Here is a 21555-nt window from a genome sequence, read left to right as displayed (position 1 = left end):
GATCAGCCATCACCAATTTGTCAGTCTGAATCTTGAAGTCCGACAGGATCTTGGCTCGGTTCTCCACCACTTTCAGGGGTGTGCTCCGTCTAGACTGGGGACAGATATTTATGTATAATATGCCTGCAGCCTGGTTATGGCGTTCCATGTATGCTTTCCTGCCAGCATCTTGCATCTTGGTGATGTGCTGGACTGTTTCAGGGGCTTCCTCGTGCAGTCTGCACCTGGGGTCTTGTCTAGTGTGATACACCCCAGCCTCTATTGATCTTGTGTTTCGGGCCTTTTGTTGTGCAGCCATGATTAGTGCCTCTGTGCTGTCTTACAGTTCTGCCTTTTCTAGCCACTGGTATGTCTCTCTATGTCAGGCACCTCCTCAATTTGTCGGTAGTACATGCCGTGTAGGGGTTTGTCTTTCCATGATCCCACCTCTGGCTCCTCTTTCTCACACGGTTTCACTTGTCTGAGGCATTCACTTAGCAGGTTGTCACTGGGGGGCATTTTCTGGATGTACTCTTGGATGGATTATGTTCTTCCTGGTGGATGGTGCCTTTGACACACCAGTCCTTGTCCTCCCTTACTGCACTTCATGTACAGCCTTAGGAAGCCAGACTTTGGGTGGAACCCTCCGTGCATTGTGAGGAGTTTCTTGTCTTGAGATTGGTAGCTTGCATCTCTTCCAGTGGCCAGAATTTTATACCAGCTGGGTATCTGATTAATGGTAGGGCATGCATGTTAATGGCCTGGATTTTATTCTTGCCATTCAGCTGACTGTTCAGGACCTGTCTCACCCTCTGGAGGTATTTGGCTGTGGCTGATCTTCGGGCTGCTTCATCATGGTTACCATTTGCCTGTGGTATCCCCAGGTATTTGTAGCTGTCTTCCACATCTCTTATGTTGCCTTCAGGTAGCCCAACCCCTTCAGTAGTGACCATCTTCCCTCTCCTTGATACCATCCGCCCACACTTATAGTCTGAATCCTGATGTCACTGCTGTATATCCTGGAGAGGTGAATCAGGGAGTCGATGTCCCACTCACTTGGCATACAGCTTGATGTCATCCATGAAGAGGAGGTGGTTGACAGTTGTTCCACTGAAATTGATACCTGTATCCACTCTTGGTGATGATCTGGTTGAGGGGGTTCAGGCCTATACAGAACAGCAGGGGGGACAGATGACAGATGACCTTGAACCCAAAGTATCTCATTGGTATATGCCACACTGGCTTTGAGTTAGCTTCCAGAGTTGTCTTCCATAGCCTCATTGAGTTTCCCAGGAACAGGGTTCATACACATTTAAACCAACAAATTTCCATGACTTTTCCATGACTTTCCCACGACTTGGCAGCAAGTTTCCAGGACTATACCTGACCTCGAAAACATCAATGTATGAATGAAATATAGGAATAAAATTATGTAATAATAATAAATCACCACAGTGGAACTGTCAAAAGACAGATTTGACAATTATGGCTTCATACAAAAAAATGTTTAAACTAACACTGACATACCAGCAATATGTTTACATAAGGTAAGATATGTTATGTTGTTGGGAAGCTCACTTCTCCCCACTATCCCAATGTAGTTTTTGACATGCGGCCAAACTGCAATCCTCTCTCTGAAACGTCCGCATTTTCCACCTCACATGACTTGTATGAAAAGTGAGCATTGTTACCTTTAGCGCCCATAAAACTTCTGCAGTTAGCATTTCATTCCTGGTGACAGTATTTGGGAAAGTCCCTTGTTTCAAGATCAAGGTGGCGGTACCGCTGCTGCAAACAGCGGTCATAGTCGTCAGTAACCAGTCGTATCGGCCCCAATCCAAGTCGGCCCTGACCTCGTCGGCCCCGAGCCAAGTCGGCCCCCGACCAACTCGACCCCAGCCCCCGATCAACTCGGCCCCGACTCCCGACCAACTCCTGTCCCAACTAACTGAAAAAAAAAATTACCAGTAAATTTGTCTGGTGCACCGCTGCTATGGAACTGGGAGGAATCAAACACAAGCCTGTCACATACCTGTCCTCTGGGGTTGCAAAAAGCTCGTGATGGGGCTAGCTTCATGGGCAGCCACAGCAGCTTGGTGCTTTGCTCCTTTAGCATGGCTTGTCAGTGCTGCCAGTTCCCTGTTGATGTTGTACAGTTTCCGGCATTCCAGTATCCATGTGTGCAATACTGAGTCAGGCTTTCTTGTAATCAATCCAGGCAGTGCACAGGTTGGTGTCTCTTCTCTTACAGTCTTGTGCAATCACCCTGTTGACCAGTAACTGGTGCTTGGCTCAACTGCTGTTGTTGCCAATTCATTCCTGGGCTATGCTCATGTATTGTTCCATGTGCCTGTTCATTTTAACCACGATGATGCCAGATAGGAGCTTCCATGTTGTACTGATGCAGGTTATAGGCCAGAAGTTGGATGGTATTGTTCACTTCTGGGGATCCTTCATGATGAGGATTGTTGGACCTTGGGTCAGCCACTGTGGATGGTTCCCTTCTTTTAGCAGCTGGGTCATTTGGGCTGCGTGGCATTCATGGAATGCAGTTAGCTTCTTCAGCCAGTAGGTGTGAATCGTGTTAGGACCCGGAGTTGTCCAGATCTTCATTTTTGCCTCTCTTTTCTGGATGTTTGCTGTTGTGATGACTACTGGTTCTTGTTCAAGGAGGTTGCAGTGCTGTGCTTGCAGGTCTGCTAGCCAGATAGATGGAAGATGGACAGAGAAGCCTTGAAGGCAGAGGAACATAAAAACTGGACTCACGATCAAAGCTCCCCACACAAAGATCCCGCTTAAGACTCCCAGTGAAGGTATGTGGACAGCCGTCGCGATCCCAAACAGCAGTGTCAACACGCCAATCATGATCTGAACGGTCTGCAGAGACAAACAGAAGAAGCCCAACTGATGACAAACTGTGTTTGAAAAGAATGAGAGAGAATCTGATACAAGGCGAAACCCTAATGCGAGGGATCACACAGCTCACATTTAGACAGACACACACTGGACACCGAGGTGTCTGTTGGCCCATTAGATGGACAGACAAAATGGTGGATGAACAAAACTCTTTGGGCAAGCTGGGGACCATGGCCTGGCAGGGTTTTGAAGTGGTTTTGACACAAACAAATCCTGCAGAGGAGGCATTTTGACAGCTAGACGAACAAATGGACAGACAACCACACATGGTGAAAACAATACAGCCTCGTGGATAGGGATGGGAATCAAGAACCGGTTCTTTCGGAGAACCGGTTCCTCATGCCTCGATTCCAAGGAATTGTTTGGCCGTCTCCTTAACAATTCCGCTTATCGGTTCCGCTGTGTGCGTGACGATGTACCATGCGCGGGCTCACAGCAGCCACGGCGCGGCTGCAGATCGGCTCCTGAGCAGCTACAGAGCCGCGGTCCGGAAACTTTCAGCAATGATCCTATTTTTCATCACGCCGGAGCCCTGCCGCTTCAATCTAAACACAAGAAAGTCGGGTTCCAGAAGGAAAGTAAATATGTGCTCCAGAATCTGTAATTTAAAAAAAAAAAAAAAAAAAAAAAAAGTGTTTTGCCTTAACATTGTTTTTTGTGATTCTTCTGGTGGAATATATAACAAATAACAGGATATATTCATTACATGCATTAGAAGAATAAACAATGTCGTTCTTACTTATTGTAGGAAAGTCAAACGACACCAAAATTGCACAAAACAAAGCTCGATGAACGGAGCGGCTGTGTTGCCAGATTAGGCGGGTTTCTGCACAATCAAGGTTCTTTTGAACCCGACGGGTGTGTTGATGAAACGGTTATATATTTGTGGTGTGTTTTAATATGCAGATCCAGTTTTTACGGTTTTAACATGCATTTTTTTACAGAGATGAAGATTTAGGCTGCTTTGTTGGACGATTTTAACATTATATTTGGGGCAGATCTGGCCACCTCATGTCTGCAGCCAGACACTCTTGGACAGCAGAAGTGAGTGACAGTGCTGCAGAGGGACCAGGCACGCACGGGCATCCAGTGTGAGCCCGTGTAATTTGGTTTTGAGCTTTCCAACCTGGCATCAAAGAAGAATTACTCCAGAGTTTGGCTGTATTTCTTACGAAAATATTAAACTGGGACTACTTGCAACGCTTGCAAAGTTTTCATGACATAGATATTTTTTTCTTCTGTTCAGGATGAAGATATTAAAGAGTTAATGCAAACACCCATTTGTATTTCATTTCTCACTCAATGAGAATAAGAGAATCGATAAGGAATCATATCGATAAGCAGTATCGACAATGGAATCGGAATCGCTAAATTCTTAACAATTCCCATCCCTACTCGTGGATATGTCGATTGACCGATCATCAAAATCGACATTTTGATGCATATCGGCATACGCCTGTTTATTAATCTGATGGCTGATAAGAGATCAATATGAAACGGGATTATTTTGACTCAGATTCAGCTGTGTCTCTGCTAAGAGTCGTGACTCAGTCTGCTACATTGTCCCGCCCACAACACCATCTGATTGGTTACACTCAGAGCCGGCAGGGCAAACAGCCAATCAGCATAGTGCCTGTAGAGCCATAGATATCCATAAATAAAGCCATATATTTATGCATAGAGACGAAAGCTTTGTCAGTGAAATAAGCTCTGGAGACAAGAAATTTGTCTCCTGACTGGCAGAATAATCATGTAAAGGCTGAATTTTGCTTTCCACACGGATACAATGCCATAAAACACAGAAAATCACAACATGGATTATGAAAAAAGTCCCACTAGCTTTATGCAAACTTGTATGGGGAAACCCTTTGAAATGCTAACAATGAGCACAATAGTCGCGGAACTTGCTGGAACAAATTAAACTGAGAAACATTCCATTTAATGAATCCAAAACACAAACACTAATTATTTCAATACTAAAAGGCATCTATTTCCCTCACTCAGAAAAAGAACAACAGTGAAAAATCCTGAAAACTCTGCTGTTAGCCTACAAAACACAAATCCAGATGCAGCATTATCCACTGTTATTATATATCTTTAATTTGGAAAATATAATTTAAACAGTAGTAGTTTAAGTAGTAGTAGTATTATCTCAATAGAAAACTATTTCAATAGAAACATGGATAGATTATTAAAAAATATTTTTTCAAAGAAATCGGGAAGTCTGATCTCCATAATCCAATTAAGGAATAAATCATGGCCTAAAAAAGTTGATTATTGATCCCCCAAGGTATTATAGTATATTATTATCCAAAGACAAATACATCAAATCATGTCCTGATGTATTCACGGACCGTACCGTAGTTATAGGACTTCACAAAAATACCAAGCTGTTATATGTCCATCTATTTCTGTCAGTGTTAATCCAAGAAACAATGTGTTCAGATTTGTCTGTTATAAGAAACTCACCCCAAGCGCCTTAGGATGTACCTTCCTGAACTTGTGTCTTCTATTCAGCAGCGTCTGCTGCTCCTCGTTGGGAGCCACCGGGATCACGTGGGTGACCACCATCATATTTCCCGGGGTGTAGGACACAGCGGAAGAAGCCACGTTAGAAGAAGCCATGTTCCACGTCCAGAAGTTCCTGCGATCTTCTGAGCTGCTCCACTTGCTGTCACATAAAAATCCACAGGTTATTCAACAATCACTCTGTTAGGAACGATGGTAGCACAAATGCACGGCACTCATTTACTGTAAAACAGTAAGTCACGGTATCTGCAGAACATCTGTGTTTTGTTTCGTGTGGGAGTGTCAAAAGCCATGATGAAATACTGCTTTCCATGGACTTGCTGGGAAGAAAACGGAGCAATGTGTTTCCAGAGATTTTTGGGTTGCGAAAGCCTCTTTCACACTGACATACTGAGTCTGCCAAGGCCTGCGGATCTCTGAGGTGGCACTCTGCCATGCACCATGGCGCTGGGTTGTGTAAGAGGTGATTTCTTGTTAAAAAAGAAAATACAGAAAATACAATCTGTTTGTACACTGATGTCGCATCACTGGTGGATGCTGCTGGATTGCATATGACGTGTGAAAAACATGGATTGATGCCGTGTAGTTGAGCAGAGTTGGGGGAGGAATGTTGTACATGAAGCAGAGACAGCGCTCTGTTCTCCTACAACTCAATCTGATCTTGTTCACATCTCACATTGTCACAGACTGTGGCAGATTGCTCTTCAGATTAAATTCCATGTGGATTGTCCAGCATAACCGTGTATACATTCATAAAACAATCTAAAAGACAATGTGAATCATCATTTCTGCCTATTATTTTGAGAAGGAGCTGGACTGCAGCATGGTGGATATAATGAACCTGGAAGATGTTATTTCACACCATCAAAGAACCAATACTGTTGCCATATATCTAATTGACAATGAGGAAGAATAAATGGATCCAGCAAAGAAGAAAGTTTGTGAGGTGGAGATGAGACAAGTAGAAGGAGAAGTTGAGTCATTTATTCTGGTGTGCGCAGCATTGTGAAAGTTCCATCATGCTTTGTATGGTTCCTCATTTCCAGCAATGTCGGGGGAACCACTGCACGCACAGCCTGGCACTGTGGCGTCTACTGCAATCCTTCTGACTTTTTGGGTTTTCAGCAGGAGGTGTCAGAAAAGTTACCACAGGGATAACTGGCTTGTGGTGGCCAAGCATTCATAGCGACGTCGCCTTTTGATCCTTCGATTTCGGCTCTTCCTATCATTGTGAAGCAGAATTCACCAAGCGTTGGATTGTTCACCCACTAATAGGGAACGTGAGCTGGGGTTAGACCGTCGTGAGACAGGTTAGTTTTACCCTACTGATGATGTGTTGTTGCAATAGTAAACCGCCATAGTGATCCGTGGACTCAGTATGTCAGTGTGAAAGGAGTATAAGCACGCCTCAGGGCTCAGAGTGACGAGAAGGAGAGCATTCATCTCATGCCACAGCTCCATGTTGACGAAAAAAGTTAATCTCCTGTCATGTGGGTTCAGAGGAGATTTTTTTCTAATGTGGACAAAGGGGGTTGTAAATTGGAATGCATCTGTGCGTAAATAAAGCTCTTTATTTGTAAGTGTTGAAATAAGTGTGTCAGAGGAATATCATATTTGTTTCTTTGTCGTTCGTTTCATATTCATTTGTCCACATTAAAAACCTTAGCAATGAATAACTGTACTGGGAGTGGTCAAATATCCTCATTGTATAATACACTGGTGAAAAATCAAAGACTCTACCGAATACAAGGAAATTAAATGGATAAATGACTTGCAAAAAGACAATTCTGAGGAGGGTTGGAGGGAAGTGTGCTTGAAAGCTCAGCTCTTAACAATAAATAACCATCTTAGACTGATTCAAATAAAATGAATCCAAATATTCTTGATCTCTGTGTTAAATGCAATGTCATGGGACTGTCCCGAAACATGCAAGTTCTGACAGGAAGTCGCAAAATATATTTCTAAGATTACCTTGAACCCAGTGCCCGATTGCCCTACACTTTGTATTCTTAATTTGTATCCAAAAAACTGTATGCTTAAAGCTATAGTGCGTAACTTCGGTCGCCCTCTAGCGGAATTCTGCGTTCTTACAACAATAAAGCCAGCACTTCCACATGACTTACACCCAGGTGTGGTGTCGCTGCTAATGCTGCTAACGCTGCCGGTGTTCGACTGTCGGAGAGGTTTTTTTTGTTTCCTCCTCTCTGTTGTCTGGACGCTGCACAATTTAGCGCGGATGGGGCACCCGGACTGAAAAGGTCTGGCGGAAACCCTGACATGTGCTTCCTCGGTCTGCCTGAACTCCTGCCTGTTGCTTGGAGACGCGTCCTCCCCCTCCCTTCTTGTTGTGACGTAAAATTCGTAATTTCCTGCACGCTAGCGCGAGAATGTCACCGGTGACACGCAAAGCAAGAATTATATAAATTGAAAAATCCCGTGACATGCTAGAGGAGCCGATCGGCTTAATCTGCATTTTGTCTTCTCCACTAGTAGTGGCTTGGCTAAAACGAACATTCATAGACATTTAAAGGGGCTGTACCATGCTTTTTTAGCTAGTCCAAACCCTAGAAATGGCATTAACATAGTTATAGTTTATTTTGGCGCTAAGGAAAAGTCATTTTGTGTGAAATAAAAGATTTTCTGGGGCTAATTCTGAACCCAGAAGAGAAAACGCTCTGTTTCACTGAAAATCCCGCCTCTCCTCCCTGTGGACTTTGACTGACGGTGAACTTCAGCCAATCAGCGCTTCAAAACAAATACGCGCTGGCTTTAGCTCTTTAGCTTTAGCTTCTCTACACGCAAAGACACGCAAAAACGTCTTTTCCTTAGAAACTCACCAAGCGCAGACCCTTCAGATCTTCAGACTCTTGCTCTTGCTTGATTGTTGCTTTCAGACGATGGTCAAAGTTTATCCTTGAAATGGAGTTACAAAAAGCAGCAACGCTGATTGCCGAGGGCCTGCAGGGATTTCCATTGCTCAATACAGTCACCATGCTGCTGCTTAATGGTCGCTTTAAGAGCTTTCTTTGATTTTTTTTCACCTCTTCCACGTCATCAAATCTACGCCCTTCAGTTCCTTGTTCATTCTTGGGAAGAGACAGAAGTCGCACGGGGCTAAATCGAGGGGATACAGCGGATGGGGCAGCAGGGCCATGCCGTTTCTCATCAGGATCTGTTTTACTCCCTGTCTGGACCCTGTCAGGGAGTCTACCACTGCCAGAGCAGACACTTCAAAGACAGAGCGCTGTGCACCGACAGCAGCGGAAGCACATCCTGCTGTTTGCCACCACGCGCAGCAGCTCCTCCTTCACCGGGCAGCTCCTCAACCAGCATCCTGCCATCTTCTATCTTTGAGCCGCTCTATCACATCCAGCAGGCTTTCACCAACTCCAGCAGCCGGCTGCGTCGCACCTTAAACCGCCAAGCCCTGCTGGGAGCGTACAGGGACCTCCTGCTCAACCTGTACACCTGTGACCTTCACTTCATGGAGAATTACATCCGGCCTGAGCCCCAGGAACACGTCACGAGCGCTTTCTTCCCGGAGCTCCAGTCATGCCCTCTCTCCCCACCCGTGTGCACGGATGGAGTCGATGCCACAGCCAATGATCCACCTGATGAAACATGGTGTCCAAAGAAATGCTGGGCTCTGAACTGACTTTGGCCTCCCTGTCGTGTTTGTCTCGAGGCCATGCGGCTATAAAGACGGTGCGGGTGCCCAAGGTGGGCGACCTGCGCACGCTGACGAAGATCCACGTCTGGACCTGAAAATCATCCACCTCGTGCGAGACCCCAGAGCCGTCCTCGCCTCACGCATGATGGCGTTCTCAGACCAGTTCCGGGCCTGGAAAATCTGGAACGCCACGGGGTGGCAGCCTTGATACGTGGACCTGACGCAGATCACCAGCACGTGCAAAGACATAGCAGCCTCTGCAGAAACGGGCCTGCGGATACCGCCGTGGCTGCGCGGGAGATACCTGCTGGTGCGGTACGAGGACTTGGCATTCAGCCCGAAGGACCAGGCCGCAGAGATTTACAAGTTTGTAGGTGTGGAGATGGAGGAGAGGGTGAGGACGTGGATCGCCAAGAACACGAACAGCAGCGTGTCGGCTCCGTCTGAGTGGAACTACAGATACTCCACCACTAGAGACTCCAGAGCGAAGGCGGAGAGCTGGAGGCTTCGTCTCGGCTTTGACATCGTAAGAGCCTTCCAGAATCTGTGCAACGACACTCTGGCACTGCTCGGATACAAACACGTCCACTCGGTGGCTGAGCTCCGAAATCTGTCAACAGTTTAGTGGAACGAAGGACATTTAAACCAGTGACGTGATAAGAGTTTATGAGAGATTTATACATATTTGTGTATCTATTCAGAGTTGCCTGTCTGTCTCAATGCTGATGAATTGAACGTAATTTATCTATTATTTTTTAACAATGCCTAAAGTAATTTATTATCTCTTGTATTTTCACTTTATAAAGTTTTGTTTATAAAAATGATCTGAAGTGCCAAATTTCAAGTGTGTATGATGATGTGCTATGAAAATAAAGTCAGTACTGTATGTTAAAAAAACGAAAAAACAAAAAGGGACTGTTTTACGCTCAGAGCCCTGTGTGTAAAACAGTCCCCACTCTCCACAGCGCCGGCCGCTTCAGCCTGACCACCTCCCGGAGCGCCGCAGCAGTGATTTTCTTCCCAAACAGCCTCCATTGTCTTCCAGCTGCCTTTTCAGCTCTGGCACATGTCCACGCCAGCCTGTTTCTGCTCCGTGGTTAAGAGGCGCTGGACCATTTCGCATTTTTCGAAGAAGGGGGCGGGACTGTAATAACAAACACTGTGTGAGCTGCCTGTGTGTCTTTGGGAGGTGAAATTTTTCACAGTTATGCTTAAGGCTATGCTATAGTGACATGTAACGGCCAGAAGTCTGAAATCATTCTTGTTTTTGTTTTTTTGTTTTTTTATAACCACAGTCCGGTGACTTTTGGGTCCCCCTTCATATTTTAACCCTTAAAGGGATACTTCAACATTTTGGCAAATTGGCCCATTTAGCGCAATTCCTTAGTCATTTCGAACAGCATGCTTACTTTTTTGTGAGGGCGAGCTGTTGTTTATTCAGAGGTGAGTCAGGGAAGGTTTTCGGGACGGACACAATGGAAGTGGATGGTATTTTTGTTCCCCCTCGTCAAACTCATCAAATACACAATCCAACAACCCCAAAACACTTTGGTGGACACGTTATAATCCACACATTCACTACGCTGTGGAACACCAACAAATAATATTGTAGCGTTACGACACTGAAGCAAATACTGGGAACTACTTTTTATTTTGAAATCACTACGCCCAGACGCCATGTTTAATAAGTAGTTCCGTCTTAGCAATCTTCGCATAAACAACTCAATCTGGTAATTTTGCATTAATATTTCACAGCGTAGTGAATGTGCGGATTATAACGTGTCCACCAAAGTGTTTTGGGGTTGTTGGATTGTATATTTGATGAGTTTGACGAGGGGGAACAAAAAATACCGTTCACCTCCATTGTGTCCGTCCCGAAAACCTTCCCCGACTCACCTCTGAATAAACAATAGCTCGCCCTCACAAAAAAAAGTAAGCATGCTGTTGGAAATGACTAAGGAATTGCGCTAAATGGGCCAATTTGCCAAAATGTTGAAGCATCGCCTTAAGCCCGAGCGCCCCCCAATTGGGGGCCTGACAGCAAACATTTCAGAGATTGTCTAATAATGTGCATTATTTCTGACAGAATGTCATGATGCTAACGATCATCAAATTAAACAGCAGAACCTAGGCTAACCGGATATATCAGCCATTATTACACACATAAAACACAGCTCAAACACGAACTAAATGAATTATGAGCCATATTCGTGACGTGTCAACCCACTCATCGAAATATTGATTCTAGCGCTATAAAACATGATACAATTCACACAAACAGCCTCTCATATGAGAGCTGAGACTCCATTGATTACAACCAGATCACTCAAAGCCCTCTAAAACCACAGAGTCCGCCAGAAAATTCCACAGAACAGCCAACAGCATGATTGCTTTTTCAAACTGCGGTAAAACAATCGCCTCTTACCTGGACTTTTGGCCATATGTAGTCCAAGTTATTCGTTTATTGTCCATCGGGATCGCTTAGCATAGCCACATAGCATTCTCTGACGTCAATCGGGGCGTAAAACTGACCCCTAGTTAGCCTCAAGAAGCTCTGTGACAGGTCTGCGCCATACAAGTTTGTCTGTGTCATGACGGTGTTTTGCTTGTTCTGATTGGCTAACAGAACTATCAATCACATGTCGGTGACCCCCGCTGCATTCTATTGGCTCAGACAAATCTAACGACGTATGGGGTGTCTGTATTCACGAAGCCGCTGCGGAGCTGGGCGCCTGTATACAGAGGAGGCTTTACGCATGGAGAGTCCAGCTGAGCGTAAAGGCCTCAGTATGCTCCCCCGTCGCTGCGACAGCGTTCCCACGACGTATACGTCGTAGCCCTACAACGGGCTATGCCGGGGCTTGACGTGCACCTCCCGAAAAAAGTGACTTCGCGTCGATTTGACGTGTGCTGACATGAACGTCGAGGGCTGTGATTGGTCCGCTTTTGCGTTGTTTAGAGAACGAAGTAGAACTCACCCGGAATGCTTTTCTGATCCGAACAGTGCTTCAGGAGAAATTTAGATCCCAAATTGAGCGGCGCACATCCCTATACTATTAGCAGTGTTAGCACTGTTAGCAGACGGGGCTATGTGTATAGCCGCTCCTAAAATGGCTTTAATCGTCCAAAAGCTCATTAGTTTCACCAATATTTCATCCTCTCACCCTCTCCTCCACAACAGCCCGGTGTCTAGAAATCTATGTCTATAGATCTATGTCTAGGTAAAGCCGGAGCTACGGAAGCCGCATTGTTGTTGTGACTGCTAGCGGCTTGGCAGAGGAGGGTGTTCCCTTGACGCAGAAGCAAGATACGTTCAGTAGCGGCGTAGGGTTGCCGGCGCAGGAACGCCGTGGCGGCGACGGGGAAGCATACTGAGGCCTTAACAGACGCTCTCTGTGAATTTCCACTGCAGTCACGCCAAAGACTGCTCTGTTTGGATGGATTGAACATCAGCAGTGAAAAAAGTAAAATATATAATTTGGTACATTAGAAAATTCAGATTTCACAAATGGCACCATAGTGTGCCCAAAGTGTGCCATCGCCTGACCTGTCTGTACTAAAACCTATCAAATTTTGTTCTGCTTCACTTTCACAGAGTCAACCTTTGCAGAGAGAGTGTTCAAATATTTGACTATGATCTGGTGGAGTTTTAGACCTGCAGCTGGATTTTTCCAAAGAGATGATCACATTGAAAGTGCTTTTTTTTTTTAGGCGAGACTGAAAATTTTCATTTGTGCTGTGTTCCATCTTCAGTCACACTTAACCAGAAACATATACTGATATTTACACATCTGGACAAATCTTACAAATGTTCACTTTATTATAAGACAGTAACCTCTCAAATAGGCCTAGTTATTGCAGTGTTATACTCTTTTTATTTTGTTCTGTCATTTTCGAGTAGAAGCTCTGAAAAATAGCCTGGGGCTACAAGCTAGACACTTGATCTTTCTCTGCTGGAAAGAAGTCAAAAGACTTACGATCGGTCGATGGCTGAAAGAATTATCAGCATGCCTTGTCCTTGAAAAATGAACATATACAATGAAAAAAAAGTCTGCCAAATTTAAAAGATTTGGAATCCCTTTCTCGCATTTTTGGAGCACTGTGGAGTTGAGGAGGCTTTGGTGCCTTAAAGGAGCTATCCGTGATTCTGCACAATTTTGAGCCCTGACTTCAGTTTGAAATATTGGCTCCGCCCCCAAGCTCTCTGACTGGTTCCTCACGTTGAGAAAACCCTCCCACTCCCCCCTCTGCTCTGCTCCCATTCAGTGTGCACGACCTACATGCACATCCCATACGCGTGCACAATCCTCCGGTAGGAAACACAGCAGAAGCCACTTCGACTCTTTTTTGTTCAAAATAAATGGCCACTTCGTCTCAGGTAAACCACATTTTACCTTGTCACTACATGTTCAATGCAGAAAGTAGCTTGTTGCTCCTTCAGCTTCCATGCTGGTCTGTTTACCGGTGTTGTGCATGCGCTGAAGACGGCCTGGCTCCGCCCCCACCCCGCCGCCACTGCTGCCGCGCTGTGACTGGAGCAGAGAGGTCGTCACGCTAAATCCTCAGGCAGCGCTTTGCGGGGCCAGATATCCAAAACACGCCGATCAATGTGTGATTATTTTTTCACAGAAATGTAGCATGGACTTGCTAGTACATGATGTCAAAAGCATTTTTCTTGTCGTGGTTAAATTAAAATCGCGGATAGCGCCTTTAAAGGTGACATGATGTGACATTAGGCTCTGTATGTATACATATGTTTGTGTGTGTGTGTGTGTGTGTGTGTGTGTATGCCCATTTTTGTGTTTTGTGTGTTTTCTTTTTGGGTGGGGGGGAGAATTATTTTATTGTTGATTGTTTATGCTTTGCTTTGTTAATGCAATTTTGTAAACTGTTAAAATTCAATAAATATATGTTTAAAAAAAAAAAAGACAGATTTTTTCTGTGGATAGTCAGACCATGCTGGATGAATTTAATGGATGACACTGACAACAATCTGATAAAGTTTAAAAAACATGTATTGTTTGTTTCTAAAGTTCACAAAGGTTGAATCCGTGTTTAATCCTAATGAACATATATTTAAAAACAATTCAGCATGAACCTTACTGAAGACACTGCTCTCAGTGAGAAGTAACAAACAGGGTCATCAGGAGTCACGTGACACGATCAGAAACAGAGCAGGCAGCTGAGAGAGATGCCACAGTGGTGAGACCATGACTTCTGGAGCAGCGAACTGCAGCTCAACTCACACTGCAGCTCTTCTCTCTTGTTCTCCAAAATTAAACTTGTTACAAGATGTTTTTTGTAATTCCTTGTGGTCTTCTTTCACCCTCAATCCTATGCGTTTTTACCCCAGAGAAAGTAAAGAGTTTCACTTTTCAAATGTCTTTCATTTTCTTGGAAACAGCTGTCTGCCAGCTGTTTCTGATTTCCTCCCTCAGTTTGGAGTATTCCAGTTAATCCCAGCAATGTAAAGTCTGACACCAGCATGTAGATCTCAAGGAAGGCTGATCTTTCCTCTTTTTTTTTTTTTTTTTTTTGAATATTCAAATAAACTGCCACTTTTCAGTCAACTTCAGAACTGTAGAATAATACCTACTTGTAACACTGAGGTAAAATAACAAAGAAAATGTTTGAATGCTGTAAAAAAAAAAATCCCATCAAAACATGAACATGTTGTGCTTAGTTGTCTCAAAACTTCAACTCAAAAATCTGAAAATCCATCCATTCATTCATCCACAGTTGATGCAATGCAGACGAAATACATTGCAAGACCAAAATGCAAGACCAAATGTTGCCAGTTTGCTAATTCAATAAAATTACTGAAGCAACGATTGGATCAATCTTCAAAATAACTTGAAAATATAGGAAACTTTGGCTTGATAAATCACATGGATTAGGGATGTTCCACCTGTTCAACTATGTTCAAACTATCGAATAAGCCGGACACTTAAAACCTTCCACAACTGATCACAGCTCATAAACTCCAATTTATTGCTTCAAACTTCGATAAGACAGTTAATGACTGTTGTGAGCTGTTTTAACTTTTCTCTTTCTTACTTTCTATTAGTCATTGTTAAGACTTCTACATATTATTTGTGACTTATTTATTTTTATTATGTCCTTTTCTATTTATTTTGTTCTGTGCGGAACAACACTCTCTTTATGTCTAGGATAAATTAAGTATTTCTATTATTTTTTTCTTTTTCATTTATGTTGTTGGGTAATCCTGCACATATTGAACATCCAGGAACTCAAAAAACAAAAACTTTTTTTGGCAAACCTCTAAAAATGCATTGGATTTGATTTTAGTTTCTTTTTCAGTTTTATATCTTTTTGTCTTTTCAGTTGATTTTGTCATATCAGTAGATTTCAGTCTGTTTTTACTCTTTTTCTATTTTAATAGTATTCTTTTACGACTCGAAGTTATACATAAAAGTTTCTGTATAATTGTTTTAGCAAGTTTACCCATTTCAAACAAATGCTTTGATTCTTTGTCTTTTTTTTTTTTTTTTTTTTTTGCATTTAGGATCCATTTTGAATTTGTTTTAAGCTACTTAACCGTTCAATCTTTTGCATCCATTTTTAATAGTTGCAATTTTAGCCAGTTTTACGGATCTCTGCCTTTTTTATACCACAAGCTCAGCCTTTTCTAAACAAAGGGCAATGTGCAAATGAAGTAGGATAAGCTCGTGTTTTAAACATTTCCTGACAAAGCAAAAGAGTTTAAAAAAGTCAAACCTGAAACTAAAGTCTCATGTCAAACTGATGTTTTCAAGTAAAGATCAACATTTTTTTTTAATTTTATACCAAAAACAGGAGGCTTCACCTCACTAACAAACAACACGTTTTCAAGTTCTGCGTTCTGTGAGAAGATCTTACCTGAAACTTTAGGACAGCAACAGTTCAGATCCAGACAAGCTTCTTCTTGCCCCACCAAAAGAAGTCCTCAGTTGACTCACTGATTCCCGGAAAAAAAAAAAAAAAACTCACCAACACTCTGAAGAGGATATGCGTCATTTCCTGTTTTCATGGGCACATTTTCAATCTTCTCCTTCACTGGATCTACTTCACTCAAACACGTTTTAACAGTTATGTGCCTCCAAGAGCTCGGCACTCCCAGAGGTGGAGCAAAAAGTCAGTAACTGGAACTACTGCCATAAGACAGTGTTTGACTCTGGTAGTGTATACACAGAGCTGGCAGTTACCCAAGGTTTTGTACTTCATTACTGATAAAGCTGACTTTATCTGATTTGGTTTCTCAAAGTGGTCCCTTCTTTCTTTAAAGGTACATTAAGGAGTTTTTCAACTTTAAAAATACTTATTTTCCACCATAAATATGTTACAAATATTCAATGATGTGTACAATGTGCCCTGACATATTCATTGTAAGTACCGCTAACAGTGCTAAATTGTCACTTGAAAGTTGCAGTGCCGGTCCGGCACCAGAATTTTTTTGGGGAGAATTTGAGAGGATGTGACGTAATGCGCGCTCCCGCTGGCCTGATTTCCTTAAGTTTCGTTTTGTCTACCATTACTCCACCAGATGATAAGCAGCAATAACTGAGCAGTATTGAGGATGGATCTTCCAGAAAGTAAGAAAAGACCGGCTTCTAGCCCTGCCACAACTCCAGCACAGACCCTACGCAGGCAAAAGAAACTTATGTTTTACACAAGCGCTACTAAAAGAGCGAGGAAGGAGTTCCCCTCTTCCGTGGATGTACATGGACGCAAGCCACAGGCAGGAGCGTTTCACTAAGCTGCAGTTACACCCAAGGCCTGCAGGGGCCGCTGTTTCGCATAAAACGTGCAAACTCCTTAATGCACCTTTAAAGCCAGCGGTCTGCAGGCTTGATGATCAAAAGTGTCATTTCCATGATTTTTCAAGTAATAACATTTGTCTGGAGCCACTAAACATTTTAAATTATCTGAAAAAACAAACAAAAAAAAAATCACAAAAAATCACCACGCATTAGAAAAATAAGGTTGCATTAATACATTTTGGATATTTTTAGCATCTCAACCTGTTAATCTGTTTATTGTGTGTTTCTATTTTTCTCAAAAATTGGTGTTACAGAGAGGGTCTGAGGACCAGGTGTGGAGAGCAAATGGAGTTTTCAAACCAGATTTTATTTTTATTTCTGAGTTGTGAGGCTCAAAATGGTAAATGGACTAAACTTATAGCACTTTTACACTGCATTGACGAAGCCCAAAGTGCTTTACACTGCATTATCACATTCACCCATTCACACACCAGTGGAGGCGGCTGCCATGCAAGGCGCTCAGTCCATCCACTGGGGGCAATTTAGGGTTCAGTGTTTTGCCCAAGGACACTTCAACATGCAGACAGGGATCAAACTAACAACATCCCGATTGTGAGACGACTGCTCTCCCCACTGAACCGCAGCTGCCCCAAGTTGAATGCGAAGGAAATGAAGCCATTCTCTGATGTCGATGCTGCTCGTTGCGCAAGACATCCGCTCCCTCCTCCACAGTCTGATCATTCACATAAAGCATCCATAACAACCACACTGACTTAAGTTAAGCAGTACATCACATGAATGAAACGCTCACTGGTTTCAGTCAGGCTTCTGCAAAAAGCATATGGAACGGAAGGAAAAGATGAAGAATAAGACTGATTTTCATCTTCATCATGTTGAGCTGCTGTTTTTACTGGAGTAGAATATTCCAGGACTCTTTACACCGCTGTATAAATGTTTACTGTATTAACATGAAATGTAATGTTCCTTAATCATCACGTATTGTGAAACCCTTTCAGATGATGAGGGCAAACCTTCTGGCTCAAGGAATACATGTATAAAGAAGAAGAGTGTGGGAGACCCTCAACAGGATAAACACAGGAGCTGCAGCACATAGATGGCCATATGTGTCTCAATCGGTAAACAGGAATCAGCTCTTGTGTTTTTGAAGTAGAGGACCTGAATGTTTCACCAACTCAGAACAGAAAAAAAAAAAAAAAACTGCCACCATACTTCTATTTCTGTAATTGTTGTAAAAACAAATTAAGGCGTTTCTAACAGGTGGTGCACTATTTCTACACACTGTTCAACTCATTTGAAGTCAAACTAATTCTAAATCCTGAGGACGACACACACAAATTGGCTCGACAAATTGTTTATCAGGAAGAAATTCAAAAAAGACTCGACATATTCAGAAGTGCTTGGAATAACCATCAAATTGGTACAGAAAACAACCACACGTTAACACAAATGTGGATGGAAGGAATGTTGGCAAACATGGAATAGGAGACAACAGCGTGGAAAACATTTTTGAAGTTCACCTCTACAGCCAGCAAAACCTTGAAGCTGGGTTGGCAAGACAAGGGATCTAGCCCACTCAGCTACAGGACTTTAACAACGAGGACCTGCAAAGAGCAGTGACAGTGCCAGGGCCATGCTACCTTGAACTATGAACCTATGCAGGCTCTTGAAAGTGCACTGCTGAGCACGACAGATCTAAAACAGCGTTATCTGTTGTGTGTGAGTGAGATTGTCAACACTGAACAGTCCAATCGGCTCACGCTGTAAACAGCATGAAAAACATTACACTTTCCCAAACGTGTTGTGCTGCTCAACGTGTTGTGCCCTCCTCTGTCAAGCCTCTTGGGACATGCTCACCGACATGACGGTGGGTCTGATCACGGCACCGCTGGCTCAACGCGGCTCAAGCTCACGGCCGCCTTCTCTGCTTCAGCCACCACGTTTTTGCGGGGGTTGGAAGGACATCTCCCCCCTCTCGCTCATGCGCCTTGGGCTTCTCCTGCCAGGAGCCTTGAGTGTCTCTCCCCGACAGCGCCGCACGTCCTCAACGTCCTCACATCCACATAACCACCAGAAGGTTCCGCATGCTGACGGTCAAACACCTCCTGGAGAGCATCCGCTCCGTGGATTAGATGACGTCAATCGACCTCAGGGACGCCTACTTCCATATCCTCTCGTCAGGAGATCGTGGAACACAAGGCCCAGGTTCTCCGCCACATCAAACGCCTTGGGTTTGTGGTGAATGAGGACAAGAGTGCGCTCCTTCCGGCCCAGCAGATGACGTATCTCGGCCTGGAACTGGATGCGGCATCCATGACGGCTCGCCTCTGAAAGGAGAGGTGGGGCTTGCTCCTGTCCCTCCTACTGGCCCTGGTTGCTTCACCTGTGATCCAGGTCCACCAGGCGAGGGCCGTTCTGGGACTGATGGCCGTGGCCCACCCTGTGGCGCGCCTGGGCCTCCTTCATACACCCCGTTCCAAATTATTATGCAAATGATATTTTTGTCTGATTTTCCTAAATAGTTGATGCAAATGACAGTCAGCATAATTTTCAAGTCATTCGCTGTCAACATTTAATCCAGATGTTATTGAACAAACCTGCCAATGAAAACAGTATTTTTTTCAAAAATAATAAAACTTAAAATGCACTGTTCCAAATTATTATGCACAACAGAGTTTCAAGACATTTTCTAGTTTGTAAAGAACTGAAAATAGTCATTTGTTGAATTTACAGCAATAGGAGGTCATATTTGCTGAAATCAAAAGTTATTTCAATCAAAAATACCATAACAGGTCAAGTTACATTTTAACATAGGACCCCTTATTTGATAGCAGCTTCGCATTTCTTGCATCCATTGAACTTGTGAGTTTATAGAGAGTTTCTGCTTGAATTTCTTTGCAGGATGTCAGAACAGCCTCCCAGAGCTGCTGTTTGGATGTGAACTGCCTCCCACCTTCATAGATCTTTTGCTTGAGGCTCCAGAGATTCTCAATAGGATTGAGGTCAGGGGAGGATGGGGCCACACCATGAGTTTCTCTCCTTTTATTCCCATAGCAGCCAATGAGGCAGAGGTATTCCTTGCAGCATGAGATGGTGCATTGTCGTGCATGAAGATGATTTTGTTTTGGAAAGCACGGTTCTTCTTTTGTACCATGGACGAAAGTGGTCAGCCAGAAACTCAACATACTTTGCAGAAGTCATTTTCACACCTTCAGGGACCCTAAAGAGGCCGACCAGCTCTCTCACCATGATTCCGGTCCAAACACGACTCTGCCACCTCCTTGCTGACGTTGCAGCCTTGTAGGGACATGGCGCTATACACCAACCATCCACTACTCCTTCCATCTGGACCATCCAGGGTTGCATAGCATTCATCAGTGAACAAGACTGTTTGAAAATTGGTCTTTGTGTATTTCTGGGCCCACTGCAACCGTTTCTACTTGTGAGCATTGGTTAGAGGTGGTCGAATAGAAAGTTTATGCATAACTGCAAGAATCTGGAGGATCCTACACCTTGATGTTTGCGGGACTCCAGAGGCAACAGCAGCTTCAAATACCCGTTTGCTGCTTTGGATTGGCATTTTAGCAGCTGCTCTCTTCATCCAGTGTATTTGTGTGGCAGAAACCTTCCTCATTTTGCAATTACCTGCACGAACCCGTGTGTGCTTTGAATCAGCCACAAATCTCTTAATAGTACGATGGTCACGCTTAAGTTTTCGTAAAATATCCAAGGTTTTCATACCTTGTCCAAGGCATTCAACTATTTCACGCTTTTCAGCAGCAGTGAGATCCTTTTTCTTTCCCATATTGCTTGAAAATGGTAGTCTGCTTAATAATGTGGAACATTCCTCTTAGTTTTTTCCTTTAATTGGGCTCACCTGGCCAATTGATTATCACAGGTGTATGAGATTGATTTCAGTGATCCGAAGAGCCCCGATACACAAATACATCCATGAGTTTAACTGAAAAACACAAAATTTAATCTTTATGACACTTAAATACAATTTGCATAATAATTTGGAATGCAGTGTATGCGCAGGCTTCAGCGATGGTTCAGTCGCCTCCGCCTATCTTCGGTGCGGGAGAGGCACAGGAAGGTCTCGACTCCGCTGCAGGGGCGCGATGACCTCCTGTTCTGGCTGGACCCACTTCTTCTCCAGCAAGGAGTCCCCATGGGCTGCGTCTCGCATCACGTAGAGGTGTTCACGGATGCGTCGCTCGCAGATTGGGGAGGCACTCTAGGCCACTCCGCAGTGGGCGGTGTCTGGGATTCCACGCCCACTCACATCAATGTCTTGGAAATGACTGTGGTGTAGCAGGTGTTGTTTCATTTCCAGCCCAGGCTGCAGGGCAAACATGTCTTGGTGAAGTCTGACAACACCCTGGTGGCCTACCTGAACAGGCAGGGGGGCACCAGAACACCCCCCCATGAAGCAGGTGGAATCATAACTAAATCCTCAGTTTTGATTAGAGCTGGGATTTCTGGCTCTTTCTGGTTCATTTGAAGGAGCCGTTCAAAAGACTGGCTCCTTTTTTTTTTCTTGTAATTGAAATTTGACTAAGTTTTCATTTTTAGAAAAACAAATAAACAGAACTAAAAAAAAACAAAAAGAGGTTTTTGAAGGAAAAAAAACAGAAAAAGAAACAGAACAAAAAGAGAATGGGCAGGTCAGCAGGTGATCAA

At 43.8% G+C, this 21555-nt stretch overlaps 1 protein-coding gene and 1 pseudogene across 2 annotated transcripts in view; one reads left to right on the top strand and one right to left on the bottom strand.

The window, feature by feature from the left end:
* LOC115388443 (membrane-spanning 4-domains subfamily A member 15-like) overlaps nt 1-16076 on the bottom strand; it is a 68222-nt gene extending 52146 nt beyond the window's left edge. The window contains exons 1-3 of one of the 2 annotated variants that reach the window (XM_030091596.1): nt 15974-16076; nt 5365-5566; nt 2746-2856 (exon numbers count right to left, since the gene is read on the bottom strand). In XM_030091596.1, coding sequence (XP_029947456.1) covers nt 2746-2856; nt 5365-5520 — 267 coding nt within the window. In that variant the 5' untranslated portion in view covers nt 5521-5566; nt 15974-16076. Of the gene's footprint in view, nt 1-2745; nt 2857-5364; nt 5567-15973 lie in introns of those variants that run through there. The other variant, XR_003931478.1, reaches the window with a different exon arrangement.
* Nucleotides 8561-9751, top strand: LOC115388509 (carbohydrate sulfotransferase 1-like; annotated as a pseudogene).
* Nucleotides 16077-21555: the final 5479 nt, after the last annotated feature.

This window comes from Salarias fasciatus, chromosome 5, assembly GCF_902148845.1.
Source record: "Salarias fasciatus chromosome 5, fSalaFa1.1, whole genome shotgun sequence".
Taxonomy (NCBI): Eukaryota; Metazoa; Chordata; class Actinopteri; order Blenniiformes; family Blenniidae; genus Salarias; species Salarias fasciatus.
This window is presented reverse-complemented; position numbering and strand designations above follow the sequence as displayed.